The 23,750-nt window shown below is 41.6% G+C and overlaps 1 protein-coding gene across 2 annotated transcripts in view; it reads right to left on the reverse strand.

Annotated features, from left to right (window-relative positions):
• LOC121857095 (flocculation protein FLO11-like) overlaps positions 1-22,036 on the reverse strand; it is a 54,221-nt gene extending 32,185 nt beyond the window's left edge. For both annotated transcript variants that reach the window (XM_042352965.1, XM_042352963.1), the window contains exon 1: positions 21,777-22,036. In XM_042352965.1, the coding sequence (XP_042208899.1) occupies positions 21,777-21,790 (14 nt within the window). In that variant the 5' untranslated portion in view covers positions 21,791-22,036. The remainder of the gene's footprint in view (positions 1-21,776) is intronic.
• Between the last annotated feature and the right edge of the window lie 1,714 nt (positions 22,037-23,750).

Below are 23,750 nucleotides of genomic sequence, written 5' to 3' on the forward strand. Positions count from 1 at the left end.
ATAGCCAGTGGAAAGTTACAGGGGATAATTCTGAATATAAATCAGATGTAAATAACCCATTTATATAATACTTCTGTTGATGAGACAGAGGCCATTACAACACCACAACAACGAAAAACATCACCACACAACAAACACAACTATACCAAAACCACCACACCACACCACTACATTCAGCAAGAGACTCTCACCAGCACACCAGTACAATACCCTCCTGGCAGATCACCAAGACTAGAGGTCACCAAGCTGGTCCAAACAACCCCCCCCCCTCTACCACACGAATACCTGCGCCTTTCCCGCACACCTGAGCCCCCCACACCTGAAATCCCTCCACATCTGAGTCCCCCACATACATCCGATACTCTGCAACACACCTGGGTCCCTCCACACATACACCTGAGTCCCTACACACACACCTGATACTCCGCAACACACCTGGATCACCCCCACACACCTCAAATCCTCCTACATATACCTGAGCCCTTCCCCACACACCCGAAAACTCCCCACATACATCTAAGATCCCCTTACACACCTGAAATCCTCCTACACACCTGTACCCCCACTAATTAACGCTTTATCACCTGCTAGTCTCAATAACATTCTCTTATCTACTCACTGATACATTAATTGGCTCTTACCTGTTCTTTTAAATATATTTCTAATATATATCTTTAATTCCCAGAACCTGAAGGATACATATATATTATCCCTTATATGTCACACGTCACAGATACATAACTAATGTATCTTTAATGTCTAGCGTCACTGAGCCATAAATTCTCTCCCAGGTTTAATTGCTGTCAGTAACCTTTTGTCTCGTCATAAACACAAGTCCAAAGATCACCACAAGTGTGATGGTTCTCTGCGTTAGTCACCATCATCTGACTCTGATAACAACACTTGCTCGTCACGCTTCAGAATTCAAAAAAATCATCAAATATTTACCATTGTATTACTCCTGCAGATTCATTGATGGCGGAAAATTATAAATACTTATTTTTTTTTAACATCAATATTTACCAATGGTGTTGTATTGTTGGTATTTTATTTCTATTTGGGTATTGATGTGATTTTATCAACAAACTTGCTATGTGAGCTACGCCCCTTGACAAAAAGCAACCCAATCAGCATCCACGAATTGCTATGGTTGCTAGGGACGCCAAAAAGTGGGTGGAGTTTAGTTGATAACATTAACACGTGAATAACATAACACACACGACTGAAACAAAGGGGAGATAATTAGGTAATTTCTCCCTCTCTCTCCATAAGGAAAACAAAGTGTAGCCGCCAGGTCCTGGAAGAAGAGAGGAAAAACAAAAAAGGTGATCTGATGCTAAGGAGAAAGCGGTTCGAACTCTCTTTGTGGGACGCGCGGCAAATGGGTTCATAACTTATTAGCTTTGGAATTCGATCCTCTATAATTTCGCGGGAAAGTTCCTATTATATCTACGCTATATATGTATCGAAATGCTTATTAGTAATTATATATGCATTCAGGTGTGTGTGTGTGTGTGTGTGTGTGTGTGAGAAAGAGAGCAATTTCATAGGTTGCGGTGGATGAGTGGATACAAGAATCACTTCCCATCCCATAGGTGACTAGTTCGAGCCCCCAGTCCACCGCCGTGAGTGTGTACCTGGTTTTACCGTTGGGAAGTGAAGGTTGTCCAGTGCAATGCCAACCACACCGCCTCCTTGTGTACTAGGAAAAAGTTGTTTGTCCGTACGTGTGTGTGTGTGTGTCCATACGTGTGTGTGTGTGTGTGTGTCCGTACATGTGTGTGTGTGTGTGTGTCCGTACGTGTGTGTGTGTGTGTGTGTGTGTGTCCGTACGTGTGTGTGTGTGTGTGTCCATACGTGTGTCCGTACGTGTGTGTGTGTGTGTGTGTGTGTGTCCGTACGTGTGTGTGTGTGTGTGTGTCCGTACGTGTGTGTGTGTGTGTGTGTCCGTGTGTGTGTGTGTGTACGTGTGTGTGTGTGTGTGTGTGTGTGTGTGTGTGTGTGTGTCCGTACGTGTGTGTGTGTGTGTTGGTCGGGTTTCACTTGGCCACGCGCCAGGCCTCCCAGGACCGTCCTCACCCTGACACCATCATTACCATCACCACTCTGACACCACTACCACCACCATCCCCACACCACTACAACGATCCTTCTGACAACAACAGTATTATATCCGCCCTGACACCATCAATACTAACACCATCTCACTGACAACAAACCACTCAGAGATCCAATCACGTTAGGTTAGGCTAGGTTAGGTTAAGTTAGGCTAGGTTAAGTTAGGCTAGGTTAGGTTAGGTTAGGTTAAGTTAGGCTAGGTTAGGTTAAGTTAGGTTAAGTTAGGCTAGGTTAGGTTAAGTTAGGCTAGGTTAAGTTAGGCTAGGTTAGGTTAGGTTAGGTTAAGTTAGGCTAGGTTAGGTTAAGTTAGGTTAAGTTAGGCTAGGTTAGGTTAAGTTAGGCTAGGTTAGGTTAAGTTAGGCTAGGTTAGGTTAGGTTAGGTTAAGTTAGGCTAGGTTAGGCTAAGTTAGGCTAGGTTAGGTTAGGTTAGGTTTGGTTAGGTTAGGTTAATAGTAATAACTCATACCATATATGTTTGTGTAATGTTATCAATTTATGATCTCTATACCTAGGTTAGGCTAAGTTAGGCTAGGTTAGGTTAGGTTAGGTTAAGTTAGGCTAGGTTAGGCTAAGTTAGGCTAGGTTAGGTTAGGTTAGGTTAAGTTAGGCTAGGTTAGGCTAAGTTAGGCTAGGTTAGGTTAGGTTAGGTTAAGTTAGGCTAGGTTAGGTTAAGTTAGGCTAGGTTAGGTTAGGTTAAGTTAGGCTAGGTTAGGCTAGGTTAGGTTTGGTTAGGTTAATAGTAATAACTCATACCATATATGTTTGTGTAATGTTATCAATTTATGATCTCTATACCTATAATTGCACCTGTAATCTGTACCTGTATTATTATTCTTCCTCCCTCCCTTACATATCCCTCTCAGTAACTCTCTCCCTCTCCTTCCCCTTGTCTTGTCTCCCCTCTCCATCATCTCTCTCCCACCCCACTCTCTTCCTTCTTCTCTCCACTCTCCTTCTCTTCCTCTTCCCCTCATTTCTTCTATTTTCTTCTCCTCCTCCTCTCATCTCTGCCCCTCCAGCTAAAACTATACCCACTTGGTTTCACTCGCAAGAGAAAGTAAGGGAGGGGAAGGGGTGATGGAAGGGGTAGAGGGGGAGGGAAAGGAGTAGGGTGGGGGAGGAAGTGGAGGGGAAGGGAGTGAAGTGCCCTGAACTAGTGTGGAATAGGGTAGGGTAGTGACCAGAACAGCTCCCCTTGGTGCCCGAGTCTTTCATGAAGTGTAACAAGGTGTTTATGATGCAGTGGAGAGAGAGAAAGCCCTACAAGAGTGTATAATTCCTTCATATTATGTTATGTATGTAAGTTATATTTATTATTTCACCTCAAGTCAATTATTAACCAACATTCTCACATCTTCACTTACCATTAAACACCCCAGAGTCCATCTACCCCTCTAGACTGGCGCCACTTTCACCCCGGACAATAGATTCCATAACTGAGGCGACCCGATCCCTTTGTCGCGCGATTGGCCACCGATTCCAAGGAGGATTATCCCACGTAAGAGCATTACTGCCATCACCCCCTCGCTGACATTATTCTAGGGACGGGTGGGTTTCTCTCCTCTATTGTCCAGTGACGTAAGAAAGTTATGGCCGGATTCTCAGATGATTTTTGAGTCTTAATGCTCCATAATTGGTGATGTGAGAGAAAGATACAGAAACGAGTCTTCAAGAGTCTATGATGTAGTGAACTTATGAATCTGATTGGAATGTTGAATTAATGGAGGATGATCACTGTTGAACATCGAGTTGCTCATTTTTTGCGTTTTATATATAATTTCATGTGTTCATGATATATTTTAGTTTGAATAATCCACAGCTGTGAGTATTATTAAAAGACGATGTTATTTTGTTTTATTTTGATTATGGTTCAGTTTCAACTCCCTTATTTCACCTTTAATATCACAGAGACGACAAAAAAATCAACATTTCATAGTTCTAATAAATTACGTAGTTTATTTCATGTTCATAAAACTAATAATGTTATTAGTAAATCGTCGGAAATAAGTAATAAACGCAGCTATAAATTCCTGGTACTATTTCCCGCCGGACGAGAGAAAGAAACAAAAGCTGCCGGGTCGCAGGTGAGCGGATCCTGCAAGCAACTCTCTCCCGCAGCATCCAAACCAATTATAGGTTCCCAACTCTTCGTTTATTTCTCCATTATTTTTTTTTTGTTCCTACTGATGCTATTGTGTGAAATTTGTCCAAGACCACTGCACGTAAGCGTTCCCATCTCGAGGTTTGTAAATATTACGTATCATATCCCCGCCTCGAATTCCAATCCGTGAGGCAATGACATTCTAAATAAAAAGGAAAATACTGTGATGACGGTGAAAATAACTTGAATTTTTTCCCCCAAGGATGAGGCGTATTATTTTCTAAGGCGTTTCTCTTTTCCCTACGAGGTTATAAACATAAAACTGTCCAGTGATGAGGAGATAATTTGCATTGTTTTGGCATCACCCTTAAACCGCCACCAGCAACTCGACCAATCACCACTCGAGGCCTCAGAGAGAAAGTTATCACCCGCCGCAGTATCAACACTCTACATCTTTCAAAAGTTTTGTATCACATCTAAGTTCAAACATCTTTACTGTGTTGTTGGTGACTTTACAAAAACAAAGACAAAAATCGAGAATCTCTTCAAATGGCAATGGTAGGTTTTGTTTTACGTATTATTGTGAAGACGACGATAATTTTTCTTGGTCCAGTTTAATGAAAAAAACATCAATAATAATTACAATAATAATAACAATAAAACTAATAATAATAAATAGTAATAATACTTTTGAAAGATGTTCTGTTTACACTCGACCAAGTACAGAACACGACAAGACGGACTCTGTTACAAATTTACCACGAACAGGACACGAGCCTATATAATCTAACATACACAACTTTCACTATTTTACAGTAGATAAAATTAATACTGTTCGTTGTATATTTTTAACACTGTACTTCACTAGTTATCTCAACCAATGATGGAAAGTCCTATACATAATCTTGGAATTTTCGAGAACAAAAACATATATTAAAATTTGTACGTGGTTATGTCACAATGAGATTGATCATACGTCCGGCAGCGTATGTGTAATGAGACAACGTACCTAAAACAATACTCTCACGTGGCCCAAAAAATATCTATCACAGGAATATCGAGGCCGTTGTGCTGATGACGCTGCTAAAAGATTATATTAACCTATTCGTTACACTCCAAGACACACCCACCGAGAGAGAGAGAGAAGTAATATTTATTTTTTATTTAAACTTAGAGGTGATATTTTAGAAGGAATTTTTCATTGTTGAGAATAATAATAATAATAATAATAATACTAATAAAAACTTGAATCTTGTCGAGAAAAAAATGACAAACATAACCCTAGATTAAGGAAGTATCATCTCATTACTATAATCCGGAAATATTTGTTTTGTTTACACACATCCCATCGACTCTTCCGTTTTCTCTCATACAAGCAACTCATATATTCAGGGGCGCCGAAAAATAATGACGTTTTTGTTATTGTCTAAATATAGTGGCGTTCAGAGGAGAGATTTGGAGAAAGTACAGGCTGGTGGTGTGGCCTGTGGTGGAGAGAGAGAGAGAGTGACCAGAGAAAGGGGGAGGGAGGGAGGGAGAGAGGGAGAGGGGGGGAGGTGTTTATAAGGTGTACTCGGGATGTTGTGGTTTGGTTAAGGTCGGGTACTTTAGTTGGTTGGTTCGTGAGAGAGAGAGAGAGAGAGAGAGAGACACCACATATAATCCATAAAAAAAAATCCAGATATTTACCAAAAAATTATACACTGAAATATTTATCGAGCGAGTTAAGAGACAAGTTAAAATAGTGACCCCTGTTACCGCACCATTACTGACGTTTTCTTCACAAATTATTATACATACCTCCATCACCTTACGTCATAGTCAAGATGGAGTCATTCCTGGCTCTCAAGAATCTGTATCTCTTCACAATTCTTCTATATTCCAATACTTTTGCCAAGAGGTTTAATGACTTGTTTTTGTGAGATGGCGTAACATAACTAAACTTAATGTAACTTAAACCAACCTGGCTAACTTAACCTAACCTAATTTTATTTTACTTACCATAATCTAATTTAAGTAACTTCAAAATAATAATAATAATAATAATAATAATAATAATAATAACAATAATAACTAGCGTGTATCCCTCAAACAGTGCTGGTAAGGTAAACATTATTAGCTGTTCACTTGAAACAGTTTGTGGTAGATTCCCGGTGAATCCTCGGTCCACAGGGTTACCACACTCATTAAGGTAATGTTCGCTTTATGGCGGGAAATAATGACTTCGCCGTTGCAACACCAGGTAATTGCAATGGTTCACCTGTATTGGAAGACAGACACGCCAACGAAATAAAACAACACTGCAACATTAATAATATAAGATGCTGATGTATCTACTGACAAGGTGAAAATTCTGGTTGTTCCAATAATATTCTTACGAGCACCTGAGTCGAAATTCATTAATCTTGATATTACCTGATAAATATAGACTGTTCCGGAGAATCAAAATCAAAGCATGAAAGTTTAAAATGGAAAACCGATTATAAATATATTGTGTGTTAATATTGATCTATATATTATGTTAACCCAAATAACTTACTGGGTGTGTTAAATCAAGTCGATTCTCGGTCGTTTAAACTCCAGTACAGGGACGCGTTTGTGAGGTGGGTGTGTTTAGTGTAACGAATGTGTATTGGGGGCAGAGAGAGAAAGAGAGAGAGTCGCATTTATATTAAGTTCGATTCATGTCACCTGTGATTCTTTTAACCACACACACACACTCTAATCTAACCTCTAACCATACATCTGGCAGCGGAGAAAGAGTTGTTATTGTTGTTGTAGCGCCGCGTTAACTGATCGACCAAAACAATAATAAGGGCGCCTGGAGATTAGTAAACACGGAGGCTCCTGTCTTACGCCCCAGAGCACTAATGAGGCGTGAGGCCAGGTGATGGTGGATGAAAGAGGAAAGAATGAATAAGTAGATAAAGAGAAATAAAGAGAATTAATAACAAGTAAAAGAGGTGATAATATGATGACTGTGATAATGAAGGGAAGAACAAGAAGAGAGGAATAAAAAATAAAATAGTGAGAAATTACAAGAAAAAAGATGAAGAGTGACGAAGCATCGACAAAGAAAATACACAAGTCATCATTCACATCATATAACACGTCACAATGTAAACAAAACACTATGGTCAATTTTCAGACGTACAAAGGACCCTCATATATGGTTGGCGTTCGCTAATATTACCCTGAACCCAGCCGAGGTATTAGTGGTATGTGTTGTGTACCGGGTGTAACAAGAAACGATTCCTGTTGAAGTTATTGAGTCAACAGAGAGAGAGAGAGAAACGTGTCAGTTATGTTTATAACACTAATACAGTACAGGAGAGAGGCTCGTGTGTGTGTGTGTCTGTTTCTATGTACACCCCCCACACACACATGTACGCTATAAAAAACTCGCAATACGTACATTCACACACGTACATACAGTACATAAATAACACACACATATGGTGGTGATGGCATTTGTGTGTGTACACACAAATGACATATCTCCACTATACGTTCACAAACACTCCCCCTTTACAACACCACACACACACGTCACTTCCGGGTACTACAACTACTACTACCACCACCATTATCGTAATCTCTGGTGTTTGTTTACATGTCTCTAAGCTGTGAAAGTCCACTATAACGATCAATTGTCCGACAGGTGACGTCACCATTGCACCACAACCCTCCCCCTACCTTCCCTCCCAATCATTCAATCTACAACATTCCAAATCCTTTAGGGTCAAGATAGTGTCTTCATCACCCTGATTTGAAGGTATATCAACAAAGGTGGAAATCCTATGTGTGGGGGTATCAGTGTCTCGCCCTTTTGAACACCGAGGCAGTAACAGTGTTGCCAGATTACGACACTGGTGCAAAAATATGTAAAAAATATATATAAAATAAAATGATTCATGGTTCATTGTTTGTACTTTGTTATTTTTTGTTAAGTGAATAAGTGTATTGTGTCAGAAGTGTGGAAGTATTAAGTGAAGTGTATTTATTCTTAGTGTATTCTGTAATTCGTTGAATAGAAACTAACTTAACCTCATTAATTTAAACTAATATTAACTTCCAAACATTATTTTCTTCATATATTTTCTTCACTAACCACAATCTTTACTCAGGTGTGGCATAAGATATAATCTCTTCCTCTTATCTCGGAATTACTTTTACTTTCCGCATTTCTACGCCAGGTGTGAACATAACCTCACCTGTAAGTAATTATTTATTTTATTTTTTGCCTTTAACGTTTAATGAGGCAAACTTTATCATGATTTATCTTGGATTGCCTGAAGATTAACCCCCAACAGATTATGTCACAGTAAGATTAACCACCCTAATCTAACCTAACCTAATTTAACATGACCTAATCTAACCTGATCTAGAAGGAGGAGAGGACTGTTTACCCCTCACAGATGACGTTACCCAAAAAACAACACACTAATAATAACAACAATAACAGCAACATTAACAACAACAAATCACTCAACAGGAGACAGCTTAGCGTGACAGAGGAGCAAGAGGCTGTCATTCGCGGCTGTCAACGCTAAAATGACAGCGCGGGGACTGACAAATGGCACAGCGGTCACCTGATACCACTGAAAATATGTGTAGTGGATTGTTCTTGTGTTATGATGATGTGTGTGTGAGAGAGAGAGAGAGAGAGAGAGAGAGAGAGAGAGAGAGAGAGAGAGAGAGAGAGAGAGAGTGTGTGTGAGAGACAGAGAGAGAATGAAAGTAAAATCATCTCACCAGTCAACTTCCACTCTAAAGGAGACTGTCAGACTGTCAGATCCACCTCACGTCGACTCTAACTGCCTTTAAGTGTATTGTTCTTCAGTTTAGATAAAATATAATAATTTAACTTACGATCATTTCTGAATCTTATATTTACCTTGATGCGTTTTTGTCCACTTTATCACTTACGGGAAAAAACTTTTAACGAACGATCTTTTTAGAATACTTATTTATATTGTTATTGACTCGTTCACACTTACGAGACAAAAAAATACGATAAATAAAAACCCCTAAACGAATGACCTATTGAGAATAAACTGCCAGTAGATGCACTCACAAACGGGGTATCTGAACACCTTCTCTTTCACCTGCTGTAAAGTCACCGCGAAACTTACCTGGCCAAAGCAAACACACACACACACACACACACACCTTGTAAACAAAAGGGAAAGTTGCGTTCGATTATGTTTACGTTTTATATTGATTTTGTTTTTTGTCTTGGTGTTTTGTTTACATTTTGTGTTGATTTTTTTTTTGTGTTGGAAGTTTTAATCTGAGTTTAGGGTTGATGGTTTAATTAGCTTCAGAGACAGCCAGACAATACACCAATAAAACAAAATAACATCGTGTATAAACTCCCGGTAAAAAAAATAACAAAACCCCGTATCACATGAGACGTAATCAGCTGACTCGATGTAAACAAAGACTTGTGTTTACATTCAGTCAGCTGATCACGTCGACGGTGTTGCCCCAGTCAGTATTCTGTCCCGCTCCGCCGCACACTGAAGGTCGTTTATACTATTGTAAGTCACGTCTCTGTAGTCCGTCTGATTCGCTCTGGTTATGTAGTGGGATTTTAGCTGCGCCGTCAAGCTTTATGAATGTCGTGCCTGACTGACTAACCGCTTAAAATGAGGAAATATTACTCCCAAGCTCCAGTTATAGTCACGCTTCTATACGCTTCTCGCTCTATCCCCGACCCACGTCAAGCTGTCCTCAGTTACGGCAGCTTAAGCTAACATCAGAAAAACAAAGACCACAATGACGTCACACCACGTACTCACGGTGACGTCACATCAGGTACTCCTCACCCACATACCTGCAAGAAGGAGAAAAACCAGGTCAGATGTCATCCAGTTAAGCTTCTTGATAATTACAATGACATCAATCACCTTAAGAACAAGTATAAGGTTATTAACACAGATATTAAGTAAGAGAGAGAGAGAGAGAGAGAGAGAGAGAGAGAGAGAGAGAGTCTAAGGTGCTAATACAGGGTTGGGTCACACACACTTGACCTACTCTCCCAGGTGACCTCGCTTCTCACGGGCCTGACCCAACCAATCGGGTCACCCAGTTACATCATAATTGACTGTTTATTGCCACTCAGTCTAAATTATCCAGTCAGGTAGAGTGACTGTGTGATTGGATGACCACGAACCTCTGTTATTACTTGACTGTTTAAAGATACAGTAACACTCTCTCTCTCTCTCTCTCTCACACCTCTCCCCAGCCAGTAATTACACCTGGTCGTAGTAATTAACCTGGATTTTACCTGCACCTCATGTATCCCTTAAGGGCTCGTGTACAGTACGTGCTTCTCTCTATATGACGAGAGAGAGAGAGAGAGAGAGAGAGAGAGAGAGTGTGTGTGTGTGTGTGTGTGTGTGTGTACAGGAGAGAAAAGAAGTAAATATATGGTTTAGTATTAGTTATGGTCATATTATGTAAATGTTTAGCTGTTGGTCAATAATTATAACAACACACATTTCAATAACCTCTCTACCTGCTCTTGTGATATACAGGACGGTGTGCAGTATGGCGTCCTTGCTACCTGGGAATAATAATACCTAGTTTTTATTTATACCATGCTGTACAGTATGACTTACTTCGTCATAGGAATTTTAATGTGTGATTTTATTTATAGGATGGTGTGCAGTATGGCGTTCTTACCTCCTGTGAATAGTAATATCTAGTTGGAGGGACGTAGGATAAGAGGAGGAGGACGGGAGGGGTTAGGAGGTCGTACCACAGGAGGAGGGGGAGGGTAGAGGTGAGGGGGGAGGACGGGAGGGGTCGTAGTACCAGAATGTCACCCTTGCTCTCTAAGTCATGTCCTCCTAAACTTTCTCCGCACTTTTTCCTCCGCGCCAACGAACGACCAATGGGAGACGAGGAATGTGTGACGTCAGAGGTCAGAGAAGGCCGAGCAAAAAAGTCTCTTGTGGGAGAGAAAGTGAGATACAAAACTCTCCTAGTAATATAAATGTCTCTCCTATGGATCTACTGAGGAATGTTTCTGACTTGTCTTGAGGGAGATTTAAGATGTAATTTGCGAGTTAGATTGAAGTGTGTGTGAGTGTGTGTGTTTGTGTGTGTGTTTGTGTGCGTGCGTGTGCGTGCGTGTGTCCTTATGTTAATGTTAGTACAGAACCTCGAACTACACATTCCCCTTAACGTAATTATTGGAACCTCTTTTCCTCTCCTTAAAACCCCGTTAAGGCAAGTACAATTTTTTCCCGCCATTAAAATCCCCCAAAAGGAAGATGCAGAACCTCTTTTTAAACCCTAAATCCCCTTAACATCTGACAATACATTCACCTTACACACGCAAAACACGAGAGAGAGAGAGAGAGAGAGAGAGAGAGAGAGAGAGAGAGAGAGAGGAGAGAAAAAACAAATAAGAAGAAAATGAAAATGCAGACGCGAATCATGAAAAGATTAAATGATAAACAAAAACTAAAGAGGAAGAGAAAATTTACTTTGCTTTCAGATTCTCTTATGAAATGATTGCACAAACTTTCTGAATAATAAGAAAGAAAACAGAGCCATTCTGAAATAGACGTAGAATAAGACTAACAATGAATGAAGAATAAGAAGGAAATATATTGCGAATAATAGTAATAGTACGTGAAAAAATATAGAATCTCTCTATCTCTCTCTCAGTGTGTGGCCACGACTGGTTATAACAAAGAAAGTATTTTGACCATAAGTGTAGTACAACCTGCCATCAGCTGTTCTCGCCAGGTGTTGACAGGTGAGCTTGCATCGTCAGCTGTTTGTTTTCTGGTCAGCTGTTCCCTCCGGTTGTTAATTGGACAGGTAAGTCTACTGAATCAGCAATTTTGGCCACCGATCAACTGTTTTGGCCACCGATCAACTGTTTTGGCCACCGACCAACTGTTCTGGCCACCGACCAACTGTTTTGGCCACCGAACAACTGTTCTGGCCACCGACCAACTGTTCTGGCCACCGACCAACTGTTTTGGCCACCGACCAACTGTTTTGGCCACCGAACGACTGTTCTGGCCACCGACCAACTGTTTTGGCCACCGACCAACTGTTCTGGCCACCGATCAACTGTTATGGCCACCGACCAACTGTTATGGCCACCGATCAACTGTTCTGGCCACCGATCAACTGTTTTGATCAACTTAGTGTTCACAACAACAACAAAAGAACGCTAATATCCGAGACACTCCGGAGTTCTATAACGGAGGGTCAAGGTTATCCGGGGGTCTTATTAGTTATCCGGGGGTCAAGATTATCCACTTATTTTATTTAATCATTAAGGGTCTTGAATACCCGAAGTCTTATTAATCCCCGGTCTTAGTTATTCAGGGTGTCAGATTGGACCCAAAGTTTGAGGGAGATCAGGCGGGCAGTATTACCAACTCTGAAACAGCAGTACCAGTAGGAGGAGCCCACCTGTTGTACCGGGAGAAAGCGGGTGGGTGTAGGTGGTCATACTGCTAGGGGGGAGGAGGGGTGATCTTGAAGGTAGAGAGAAGGTTAGGGAAACTAAAGGAGGAGGAGGAGGAATAAAATGAGGAGGAGGTTAAATACTCGACAAAATCTCTTCAATTTCTCCCGAGACGTATATAAAAGGTCACAATTTTTCAGAGTACTATTGAAACCCGTAATAAATAGCTAAATGTTCACATCCATCAAAACAAAAAAAGTAGAATTTATTCATCTAAACAAAAGAACATCGTAAAGTGCGATCAATTTTTCTATTAAGAGGATTCAATACCAAATTCGACCCTCCTTACCTATGCTCTTTTCCTCCCTCTTCGTCTATACTCGCCTCCCTCAACACCATAGAAAACGAAAGTTGTTGTACCTTAACGAGCGATGACTTTCGTATTTTTTGAGGTCAAATGTATATTTTTTTGTCTACGCCCTTTTTCCTAGTCTCTAACATCAGCTGAGAGGTCGTTGTTGTTGTTGTGGTTTATAGGTACAACGGCGCCCGAGTACAAGTGGACTTTAAAGGCTGGTGTAGGTTATTGTCGCAGGGAAATATGATGGCGTTTATGGTGATGGAATCCTGTTAGTTGGGGATGAGAGAGAGAGAGAGAGAGAGAGACAACGAAATAAAAAGAACAAAGCAAAAGAGAAACGGAGAGAAAAAAAGGAAAAGAGAAAGACAACACAAAGAACCACAAAGAAAAAGAGATTCAGAGAGACCAAAGGAGAGAAAGAAAGTAAGAGACAGAGAAACAAAGTGAGACAGAGTTACACAACACCCAACACAACTCACACTTTCTCACAATCTATATCCCGGGGTGAGATTCTAAAAGGCTCATACGTAGTAATTGAAGGTATCTAGTTAAGGAAGAGTCTCAGTGTTAATTTTGTCTCCTAGTTGGTGCTAAGTGAACGTATCTAGTTAAGGTAGAGTCTCGGTGTTAATTTTGTCTCCTAGTTGGTGCTAAGTGAACGTATCTAGTTAAGGAAGAGTCTCAGTGTTAATTTTGTCTCCTAGTTGGTGCTAAGTGAACGTATCTAGTTAAGGTAGAGTCTCGGTGTTAATTTTGTGTTAAGTGATTTAGTGTCTCAGTCTAACTCTCCTAGTTGGTGCTAAGTGAACGTATCTAGTTAAGGAAGAGTCTCAGAGTTGGTGCTGAAGGTATCTAGTTAAGGAAGAGTCTCAGTGTTAATTTTGTCTCCTAGTTGGTGCTAAGTGAACGTATCTAGTTAAGGTAGAGTCTCGGTGTTAATTTTGTCTCCTAGTTGGTGCTAAGTGAACGTATCTAGTTAAGGAAGAGTCTCAGTGTTATTTTTAATATAGTTTATGGATTAATTATGTATTCAGCTTAAGTTAATCAGTCAACTATATTCTTAAGTCAGGATTAAGAGCCAATGTAAGAACCTTCGTAAAACCAGATCAAGTCTTTTAAATATCAACAAGTCAACTCTAATTGCCAACCAGGAAACAACCTCTTTAAGTCGACAACATTCCAGATCAACATTCTTAACATTATCACATTTTTTTATTTATAATTGTGACGAAACTAGACCATAATACTTGATATATACAGTAAGATGTGACTGTAACTATGGCTAGAACTGTGACTGTAGCTATGACTGTGGACTGTAATTATGACTGTAACTAACTATGGCTATGACTGTGGACTGTAATGATGACTGTAACTAAGACATGACTGTGACCTTGAAACAACAACAACAGCAACAACAACAAGATTCTTACAACAGAAGCAATAAAATCCTTGCAACGAAGGCAATGAAAACGTCCAATCAACAAGCCCCAAGACCTTGCGAAATGAGCAACGAGGAAGCGAGCAACATGGCAACAAGAGCACTATATTAATATATTTGCAACAATAACACCAAGGCCATATTGCAACAACAAAAAACCATACAATAAGATCCATGCAACAACAACAAAAATAGTCTATGGCAAAAACAGGTCTATGAAAATTACAATCACATTCTTGCAACAACATTAAATCCTTGTAATAAGAGCAACAAAAACCCAGCACCCTTTCACCAAGAACAACCAAAGCCTTCCACAATTACCAATATACTTGCAACAAAATCCTTGCAATATCAACAACTTATTTCCAAGAAGAATCAAATCATTGCATTACCAACAACACCTTGCAACAATACTCGTATATCCCTGTAACATCGGGTATCTAAACCATATCCCTGCAACATCAACAACACTATTGCAATATCAACAACTCTATTGCAATATCAACGTACTATTAAACACCATCGAAAAATAAACAACAACGTCCTCACAATATCAACAACATTCATGCAATATCAAGAACAACATTCATGCAATATCAAGAACAACATTGCAACATCTACAACATGATCCTTGCAACAACATCAACAAGACAGCAGAGGAGTAGTGGGTCACCAGCAGCTCCGGGTAGGTCACTTTCCCTCTTACAGTTCAACAGGTGAAACTTACCTGCCACCCTGCACCCACATGTGCCCACGCCCTGTTCCCTCGTTCCCCTGTGTGCCCGACCCCTGCCACCCCACGCCCAGTTCCTTCGTGTCCCTGTATGCCCGACCCCTGCCACCCCACGCCCAGTTCCCTCGTGCCCCTGTATGCCCGCGCCCCACCACCAACACCCGCCCTGCCCTCATATACCCATCTATCACATGCCCCTTCTCTTGGTATGCTCCTGGCCTGATATAAGCTACGTTAAGGATATGTATCTCGCTGGAGGTATGATCGAGTAAGGTCATCTGTCAACGGCTCCACCTCTGATATACTCAGTGTGTTACAGATATACCCACGGGCCGGGCTACACACTTACCAGTTGGTATTTCCTCTGCACTCACTGACGCATGAGAGAGAGAGAGAGAGAGAGAGAGAGAGAGAGAGAGAGAGAGAGGTGAAGTAAGAGAAAGAGAGAGAGAAAGAAAGAGAGAGTGCTCATAGTAACCAGGCGCAAGTGAGGTAGCTTTCTATACACCAGTACATCAGATAAGACAATTTTTTTCTTCACCTTCCTCGCAATAAATATTCATCAACATACTCTCGTAGGTCATCATGCAGTCTCAGAATATCGTAAATTAAAACCTTCAGTAATAGGTGACATAGAAATCATATCAATTAACCTACGACAGAAAAATCTATTCTCAAAAAGGTCGTAAAATTATATTTTCTCCCGTAATTGAAGTATAAGAATCACCTATTTAGTTCATTTAACTTACGAGGGGATGATTCTGAGGAGTTCATAAGATGACTCAGCTCATAAATAGTGATGTGAAAACAGAATATTGAGCTAAAACGTAAAGATAAGACAAAATGGCATTAAAATTACACTGAGACTCTACCTTAACTAGATACGTTCACTTAGCACCAGTTAGGAGACAAAATTTACATAATTTTTCGAATATTTATGTATATTAACTTTGTCTCTTAACTGATGAACGTATCTAGTTAAGGTAGAGTCAGCCAGGGTCACTCTCTATACTGGACCGTGGCGCTTGTGTCCTTCTTGCTCTATGTGAAAAGTATAACACACACAGGGTTTTAAAAAAGACAAAAAAGTGGAGAAATAGTGACAGAGAAAGATATGTCCCTGCTCATAGACAGACAAACAGACAGGTGTGGTCGTGGGAGAGTGCCAAAGGGGCAGACAACAACAAAGTTACTTTCACAGTCAGACAAACATACTGTACGGATCTCAAGCACAGCGCGGGAGAAAGAAAATTTCGAACCTGACACCTGAAGCCTCGAACCCGGATTCAACTTAAGGTTCGTCCCAGTTTAGAATATTTACCAGAATTATTGCCATAACTTCACACTTAATAGTTTTAATATCTTTAGTGATTAAGAAAGAAATTATTATCAATGTCTTAAAAGTAATCGTTCAAAATAACTTTAATAATTATTGAGTCACTTCATTTAGTTAACGTCGACACAGTTTCAAGACATTAATGAGTAATTATCGTAATAATGACCAATAGAGGCCATGGCCTAGTAACTATAGTAGTGAGGTTGGTGGCCTGGACCCCACAAGACGGGTCTGTGGTGGCCTAATTACGTCAACAACATCAACAGCAAACTCTTCGTCTTCAGTTCTTCGCTCGTCTCATCCTCGCGTGAGTTATCGTATGGGGCTGCGTTAGTGCTCTCTCTCTCTCTCTCTCTCTCTCTCCTAACTATATCCTTTTCCCCCTATCTTTCATATATCATCTCTAATACCCACCTCCACCTGCTTATCTATTCTCCATTCCTACTTTTCTCCCTCGTCAGTTTACCCTCAATTATTCAAGTTCTCTCATTTATTGTTCTTCCTCCTATTCATCATCCTCTATACACTTTCTCTCTCACGCATCACCATCCCGCTATCCCCTATCCGTCATGGTGACTACCACCAATCACCTCAATACACCATCGACAATCAAATAGTGTTTTATGATAGTTTCCCACGAAGGCTTTCCAGAGCTGATGGTAGGAAGTTCTCTCTCTCTCTCTCTCTCTCTCTCTCTCTCTCTCTCTCTCTCTCTCTCTCTCTCTCTCTCTCTCTCTCTCTCTGGTCACCTCAACACAAGACGCAGTGGTGATCCAACGACAGCCTCCGACGACCCCCCAAAAAACACAGACGACCACAACGACGACCCCAAAGAGACACAGACGACCACAGAAACGAGACCTTATAAATACGAGACTCATCTCCCCAGCCTGGCAGTACATACTTCACGTAGACAAGATGATGACCACAGCTCGACCACCACACATGACCAGGGATGTTGTAATGGCACGCACACACACACACAAGCGCTTGGAGGTAAAGAGGAACAGTTAAATTGCCTTGTTTTCTTGTTCCACCCGACAAAGCATCTCGCTGTAGTGCTTAAAGGCCAAGATGAACATATTACTCTTCCTGTCACGTCTACTGAGGGACTGTTAAGGTAGCGCTCCCAGGTAAACAATTAATAAGTCGTCTTTTTGCTTTCTGTACTTACTGAAGAAACACAACGATGTATTGAAGGATTATAGAGAGTGTTTGGCTGCTGAGAGAGAGAGAGAGAGAGAGAGAGAGAGAGAGAGAGAGAGAGAGAGTGGACCAAGTATTAGTAACAACAAAGTGGTGGTTGTTGTGGTCTTGTTTATGTTGACAGTTTCAGTTGGTGGTTAGTGCGCCGTTAACTTCTGGCCATTAACCAGCTGTAAAACTTGTCATTAACTTCTAATTCTGTCCAACTATTACTCCGTTACCTTAACCAACAGTCAATACACCGTTAACCACCATTTCTGAACTGTTGTCATTACCCTAAGTTTAAGCAGTGGTTAAGGAGTCGTTAAGTTGTAGTTTTAGCCAATTCCTAGTGTCTCTTTAACTGCTAAACTTAACTACTTTTTAACTAATCATTATCCTCATTTATTAACTGATCCTTAACAGGTTATTGGAGGTGGTTGCCGAGTGGACACAACACTGGCATCCTGTCCTTAAAATTCGTTAGTTTACTTCGTGGGCGCCGTAAGTCGACCCAGCTGTGAATGGGTACCCAACTTTAAGGTTGCGGAAGGGAAGGAGGTCAAGTACAGTGACCTCTTGTGGAATTAATCTTTATTCTTTTTAACCAATGTTTATTTAACCATTACGCCATCCAGCATTAACCAGCCATTAATCAATATGTCGAGTATCGAACCAAGGAACTCACAAGTCACCAGCCACACGCTATGACCACTGTGCCACCACAAATGTTCGTGTGTTGAGACGACAAGTTAAGGAGACGCCAATTCACCGTCACACACACACCCGGAGCAGGACCCCAGCCAGTTATGAACCCAATTAAATATAACGTAAACCTAACCAACCATAACCAAACTTAACCCCGAGCATAAACTTAACCTAATCCTAACTTAATCTATCTTGGGTGTAGACAGTTTGTGTAGATGTGGAGTGGGGGGCTGGCGTAGTGTAGGGTGAATGTGGGCGTGAGGACAGCGTGAGTGTGAGTGAGTGTGGGCGTGGGGGGCTGGCGTGGGTATAGGAGTGAGTGTGGGTGTGGGGGTTGGCGTGGGTGTAGATACGAGCGTGTGGTGTGATCCTATAACAGGTACACGTGGCATGAGCGTGAGCGGAGGCCACACAGTAAGGACAGGACACGTGGTGAGGGTGTGGTTACTGTCGCGGCGTGGGCGTGTAGTACAGTCATACAACAGGTACATTTGGCCTTGAGTGTGGGTCTGGGAGTACGACGTGGGCGTGGCTGTGGGTGCAGACGAGGGTGTGTAATGAGGGTATGGGTGGAGATGAGGGTGTGGGTGGAGATGAGGGCGATTGATGTGGATGTGGGCGTGTAGGCGTGGGTCAGGGCGTGTATACAAGAACAAACACATTGAATCTGTGTCCTGACTTTCCAACAACGACAATAATAATAATAATAATAATAATAATAATAATAATAATAATAATAATAATAAAAGTAATAAACCATCTGTATTCCACCCAAGTAATCCCCGCTGGCAACACTGACACATAATCCTCTACCACGTAAACAAAATCCCTCTTTAAAACCACAAATCTATATACCACCTTCTATGTCATTCTCAGAGACCAAACAACTGGCAACACTGACATAATAAATCCTCTATGTAAAAAAACTCTATTTAGTCGTAATAAATTCCCTTTACTTCCCTTTATGTCATTCTACGAGACCTAACGAGAAGCACTTTTACTGTTATCCCACCGGAACAGAAGGCATAGGAGACTTGATCAGTATTCACTCCACGCACAACATTCTTCTTCTACTTCTTCTTTAATAACCAAACCAAGAAGCGAGTCCTTTCACTCACCGAGACACACACACAAACACTCACTCACACACTATCACCAGACCCCGGCCCCGTGCCTCCACCAACGACCAGTACCATCATCATCAGAACTACTACCATTACCATCATCATCAGTACCACCACCACCAATACTACCACACATTCTTGCTCTCTCTGGAAATACGCTCCCAAACACCCCCAAAAAATCATCTCAAAACCAAGGCTGCAAAAATATGAAACAGCGAGGGACCCTAAAGCACCGCCCTGCAGCACGCCACCAGCCGCCCCAGCCAGCCAGCAGAGGTCGACACGTTGCAATGTCTTGTTACCACCGCTTACTCTCGCCCCCAGACCCAGTGAGGCGTTGCACCATACTGTAGTAACGGTGTGAAGGCCTCAACTATACCACAGACACCCCTCACTGGACACACTTGAGCCCTGGGTTTGTATTTTTTAACGATGGGAGTTGACTCGGTTGAATGTGTGTGTGTGTGTGTGTGTGTGTGTGTGTGTGTGTGTGTGTGTGTGTGTGTGTGTGTGTGTGTGTGTGTGTGCGGTTTCTTCAGATATTTAAAAGCCATATGAGGTAATCTGTACACGGATGAGTAGTCACTACCTACACCCGAGTCCAAAAATAATTTAGTGTGTGAAACAACTTCTTCACATCTCGGTGAGAAGACAATTATTAAACCATCACGTTAGACCTAAAATACCACAAGTTTCAGTATTTTTGTTCTTTTAGTGTAAGTTATGCAAGGGGCGGGGGATGAGAGGGGGGAGAGAGGAGCGGGAGAGGAGAGAGGAGCGGGAGAGAGGGCGGGAGAGGGGCGGGGAGAGAGGGGCGGGAAGAGAGGAGCGGGGAGGTGGTCATAGTGAAGAGTGTTGTGTGGCTTATGAGGCTGAATCAGTAATAATTCTCCAGGCTGTGATGCTGCTTCGTGTTGGTAACCATAGTCATCCTCATACCCTACTTTATATGACCCCCTCCCTCCTATCTCTCTCTCTCTACCTACATTTATCATGGTCTCTCATCTCACCAAAACTCTGTAAAAATATATACCCACTAATTTAACACACATAAACCCAACACATCAATAATATTAAAACTACAGTACTCCCCCATTAACAAGCTAATTACATAGTTAACCCTTACAACCCACACAGACTCTCATAGCGTTAAGAGACACATTAAAAGAGAAATACCAGGATCTATTATCTCTCACTCTAACAGGTGAGAGACACACACGGAAGCTGTCTCTTGTTTAACGTAGAGATAATGGAAGTTATTTAACGAGGGGAATGGCTGTAGAATCGCTGGCATATTTTTACTTTACCCTTTGAGGACGATGGCTTAAGGCGTTCTCTTATCTCTAACACACTCACCCACACACTTACCCATACACTCACTCACTCACCCACACACTTACCCATACACTCACTCACTCACCCACACACTTACCCATACACTCACTCACTCACCCACACACTCATTCATCTGCTGGACTTTGAGGCGAGGAGGTAGACTTACAGACCAAAACTTGTCTATTTTGAGTAACATAGTCAACTCATAAAACAAAACTGATTTATTATGAAAAAAAAAATCAACGACTCACAAAAATCCCTCCCTGACTCACAAAAATCCTTCACGACTCACAAAAATCCCACCACGACTCACAAATTTAATACCCAATTATTGTGGGACCTTTATGATGATAAGAACAAAACCTCTTCTTCTTTTTTTCTAACCTCGACAAACCACTGAAAGTAATCTCGACTTAAATCCTGTTATTGTCAGATTTCAATGCATTTACGATAGTCATCCAAGTTAAATGACAAATCAGATTTTTATGTAAGGGCGAGGGACAGATTTTTATGTAAGGGCGAGGGACAGATTTTAATGCATTAATATACAATAACCCGAAAAAAAATTATCTCGTCCAATTTCTTAATGAGAGGAATTAATTTTAAACGAGGCATAGATAATCCCACACTAATCCTCTCCGTGGGTTTTAAATACATTATGGATGTTAATTAATCCCCCTACACAAACTACCACTCCAAGACTAGACTTTTGGAGATTACAGCACAGGCACACAGTAATCCCACTAGAGAGAGAGAGAGAGAGATTTCAATGCATAATAGATACTAATCCGAGTAATTACAGTTTGGGAGATTTCAACACGTAATAGATAGTTAACTCATTAGCAAAAAACGCACACACACAACAGGTAAGTCGTGATCACAAGCTGGTGTACAAACCTTAACATCTGCATGCTGTCGACGTCCCAGAGGCAGACTCTCTTGACGTTAGGAGATTATCAATAAAAAGAAGCACTTATTATTATGGTCCTAGTGCATGATCCACACTGTCACAAGGTAGCAATACTTTGGAGTGAGGGGGGTGGTGGTAGTGAGGATGTATTAGCTTGTTGGGAGAAGATATGGAGGAGGGGATCTTATAAAAAGGGCGTGAGGGAAGAGCCGACTGGTGGTGTTGTAGCCACGACGGCGACTGGCTGACGAGTGAAGGTGGGTGTCGCTAGTCTCGGCTTTTATACCTTCCCCTCACCCCCCTACAGCACCCCCCCACCAGTTTACCCACCACCTCCACCTTCCACCTCCGTCAACCTCCCTCTCCTTCGCCGCCTGCTTCTTCTCCTCCTTCTTCGTCTTCTCCTTTTCCTCCTTCTTCTCCTTCGTCGCCATCTTCTTCTCCTCTACTTTTTCTCCTTCGCTCCTTTTCGCCCTCTTCGTCTCTCTCCACCTGCTCCCGCCCACCTCCACAGCCCACCTGCTTTTCCTCACTTTCCGTACCTCCACTCTACACTTCCATCAGGACACAGCTATACACAGGACACAGCTACACTCAGGAAACAGGTATACTCAAAGCTATACACAGGACACAGCTATACACAGGACACAGCTACACTCAGGAAACAGGTATACTCAAAGCTATACACAGGACACAGCTATACACAGGACACAGCTACACTCAGGAAACAGGTATACTCAAAGCTGTACACAAGACACAGCTGTACACAGGACACAGCTATACACAGGACACAGCTATACACAGACATACAGTACTAATGCCATAAATCTTTGTTGGTCTCTTCAGGTCAGCACTAACGCAGTTTCGTCGTACCATCGTCCCTTCCTATTGGCTGACCTCAGTCTACTCTCGGTGACCTTAGCAACACAAATGGAAGTAGCCGATTGGCTACTGATTAAGTGACTTCATAATTCCCTTAGCAACAAACACTGATGAGAGTAGCTGATTGGGTGCTGATTAAGTGACGTCATGAATCACTTAGCAACAAACACTGATGGAAGTAGCTGATTGGCTGCTGGTAAAGTGACGTCATGACTCACTTAGCAACAAGGAGCTAATCAGATACTACGAAGGAATAATTGTAGGCCGTTTAAAGTGTCGTACAACATAAAAGGAGCAATAGTCGTCATACGTCCGCCAAGCAACTCATACTAATAACTGATAAATACAAAGACTATCTAACGTCTGAGAGTTACCAGCGGTCTACAAAGTGTCATGGGGCGATAAGGATGAGTTAGCATAGATAAAAATGAGATAAGGTTATATTTTATGGATAGTTGTAAACATTATCATACGCCCGCCAGACTACCATTGTGTTCTGCCAGGAAACCCAAACTGTTGTACAGCATTAAGAGATGTTAAGGCTGACACACACACACACACACACACACACCTGTTAAACATTATATTTTCAAGTGAGGAAACGAGGGGCGTGTGTTTCCTTATCATGACCCCTCTCTCTCTCTCTCTCTCTCTCTCTCTCTCTCTCTCTCTCTCTTTGATCTATCTCTCTTCCTTCTCTCTCCCTCTTGTTCCCTTCCTCCTCCTCTCCCTTTCCTCCTTTCTCATGGGCAGTCAGACATTTTAGTAACCTCTTTCGTGGTCGTGATTGAGGGAGAGAGAGAGAGAGAGAGAGAGAGAGAGAGAGAGAGAATGACAGACAGAGCAGACAGCTAAAAAGAGAGACAGACAGGTAAACAGAAAGACATATGGCCAGACAAAAAAAACCAGACAGACAAACAGACAGACAGACAAACAGACAGACAGACAGGAACATAAACAGAAGGCAACACAAACACAGGTAATTAATCCCCCTAAAATGAAAGCATTACCTGGCGAGAAGAACGTCATCCAGGTAACTCTTACTTATTAGTTTCACCTAAAGTGGTCAGAAAGCTTAG

The sequence above is a fragment of the Homarus americanus genome, unplaced genomic scaffold (genome assembly GCF_018991925.1).
Source record: "Homarus americanus isolate GMGI-L3 unplaced genomic scaffold, GMGI_Hamer_2.0 scaffold20465, whole genome shotgun sequence".
Taxonomy (NCBI): domain Eukaryota; kingdom Metazoa; phylum Arthropoda; class Malacostraca; order Decapoda; family Nephropidae; genus Homarus; species Homarus americanus.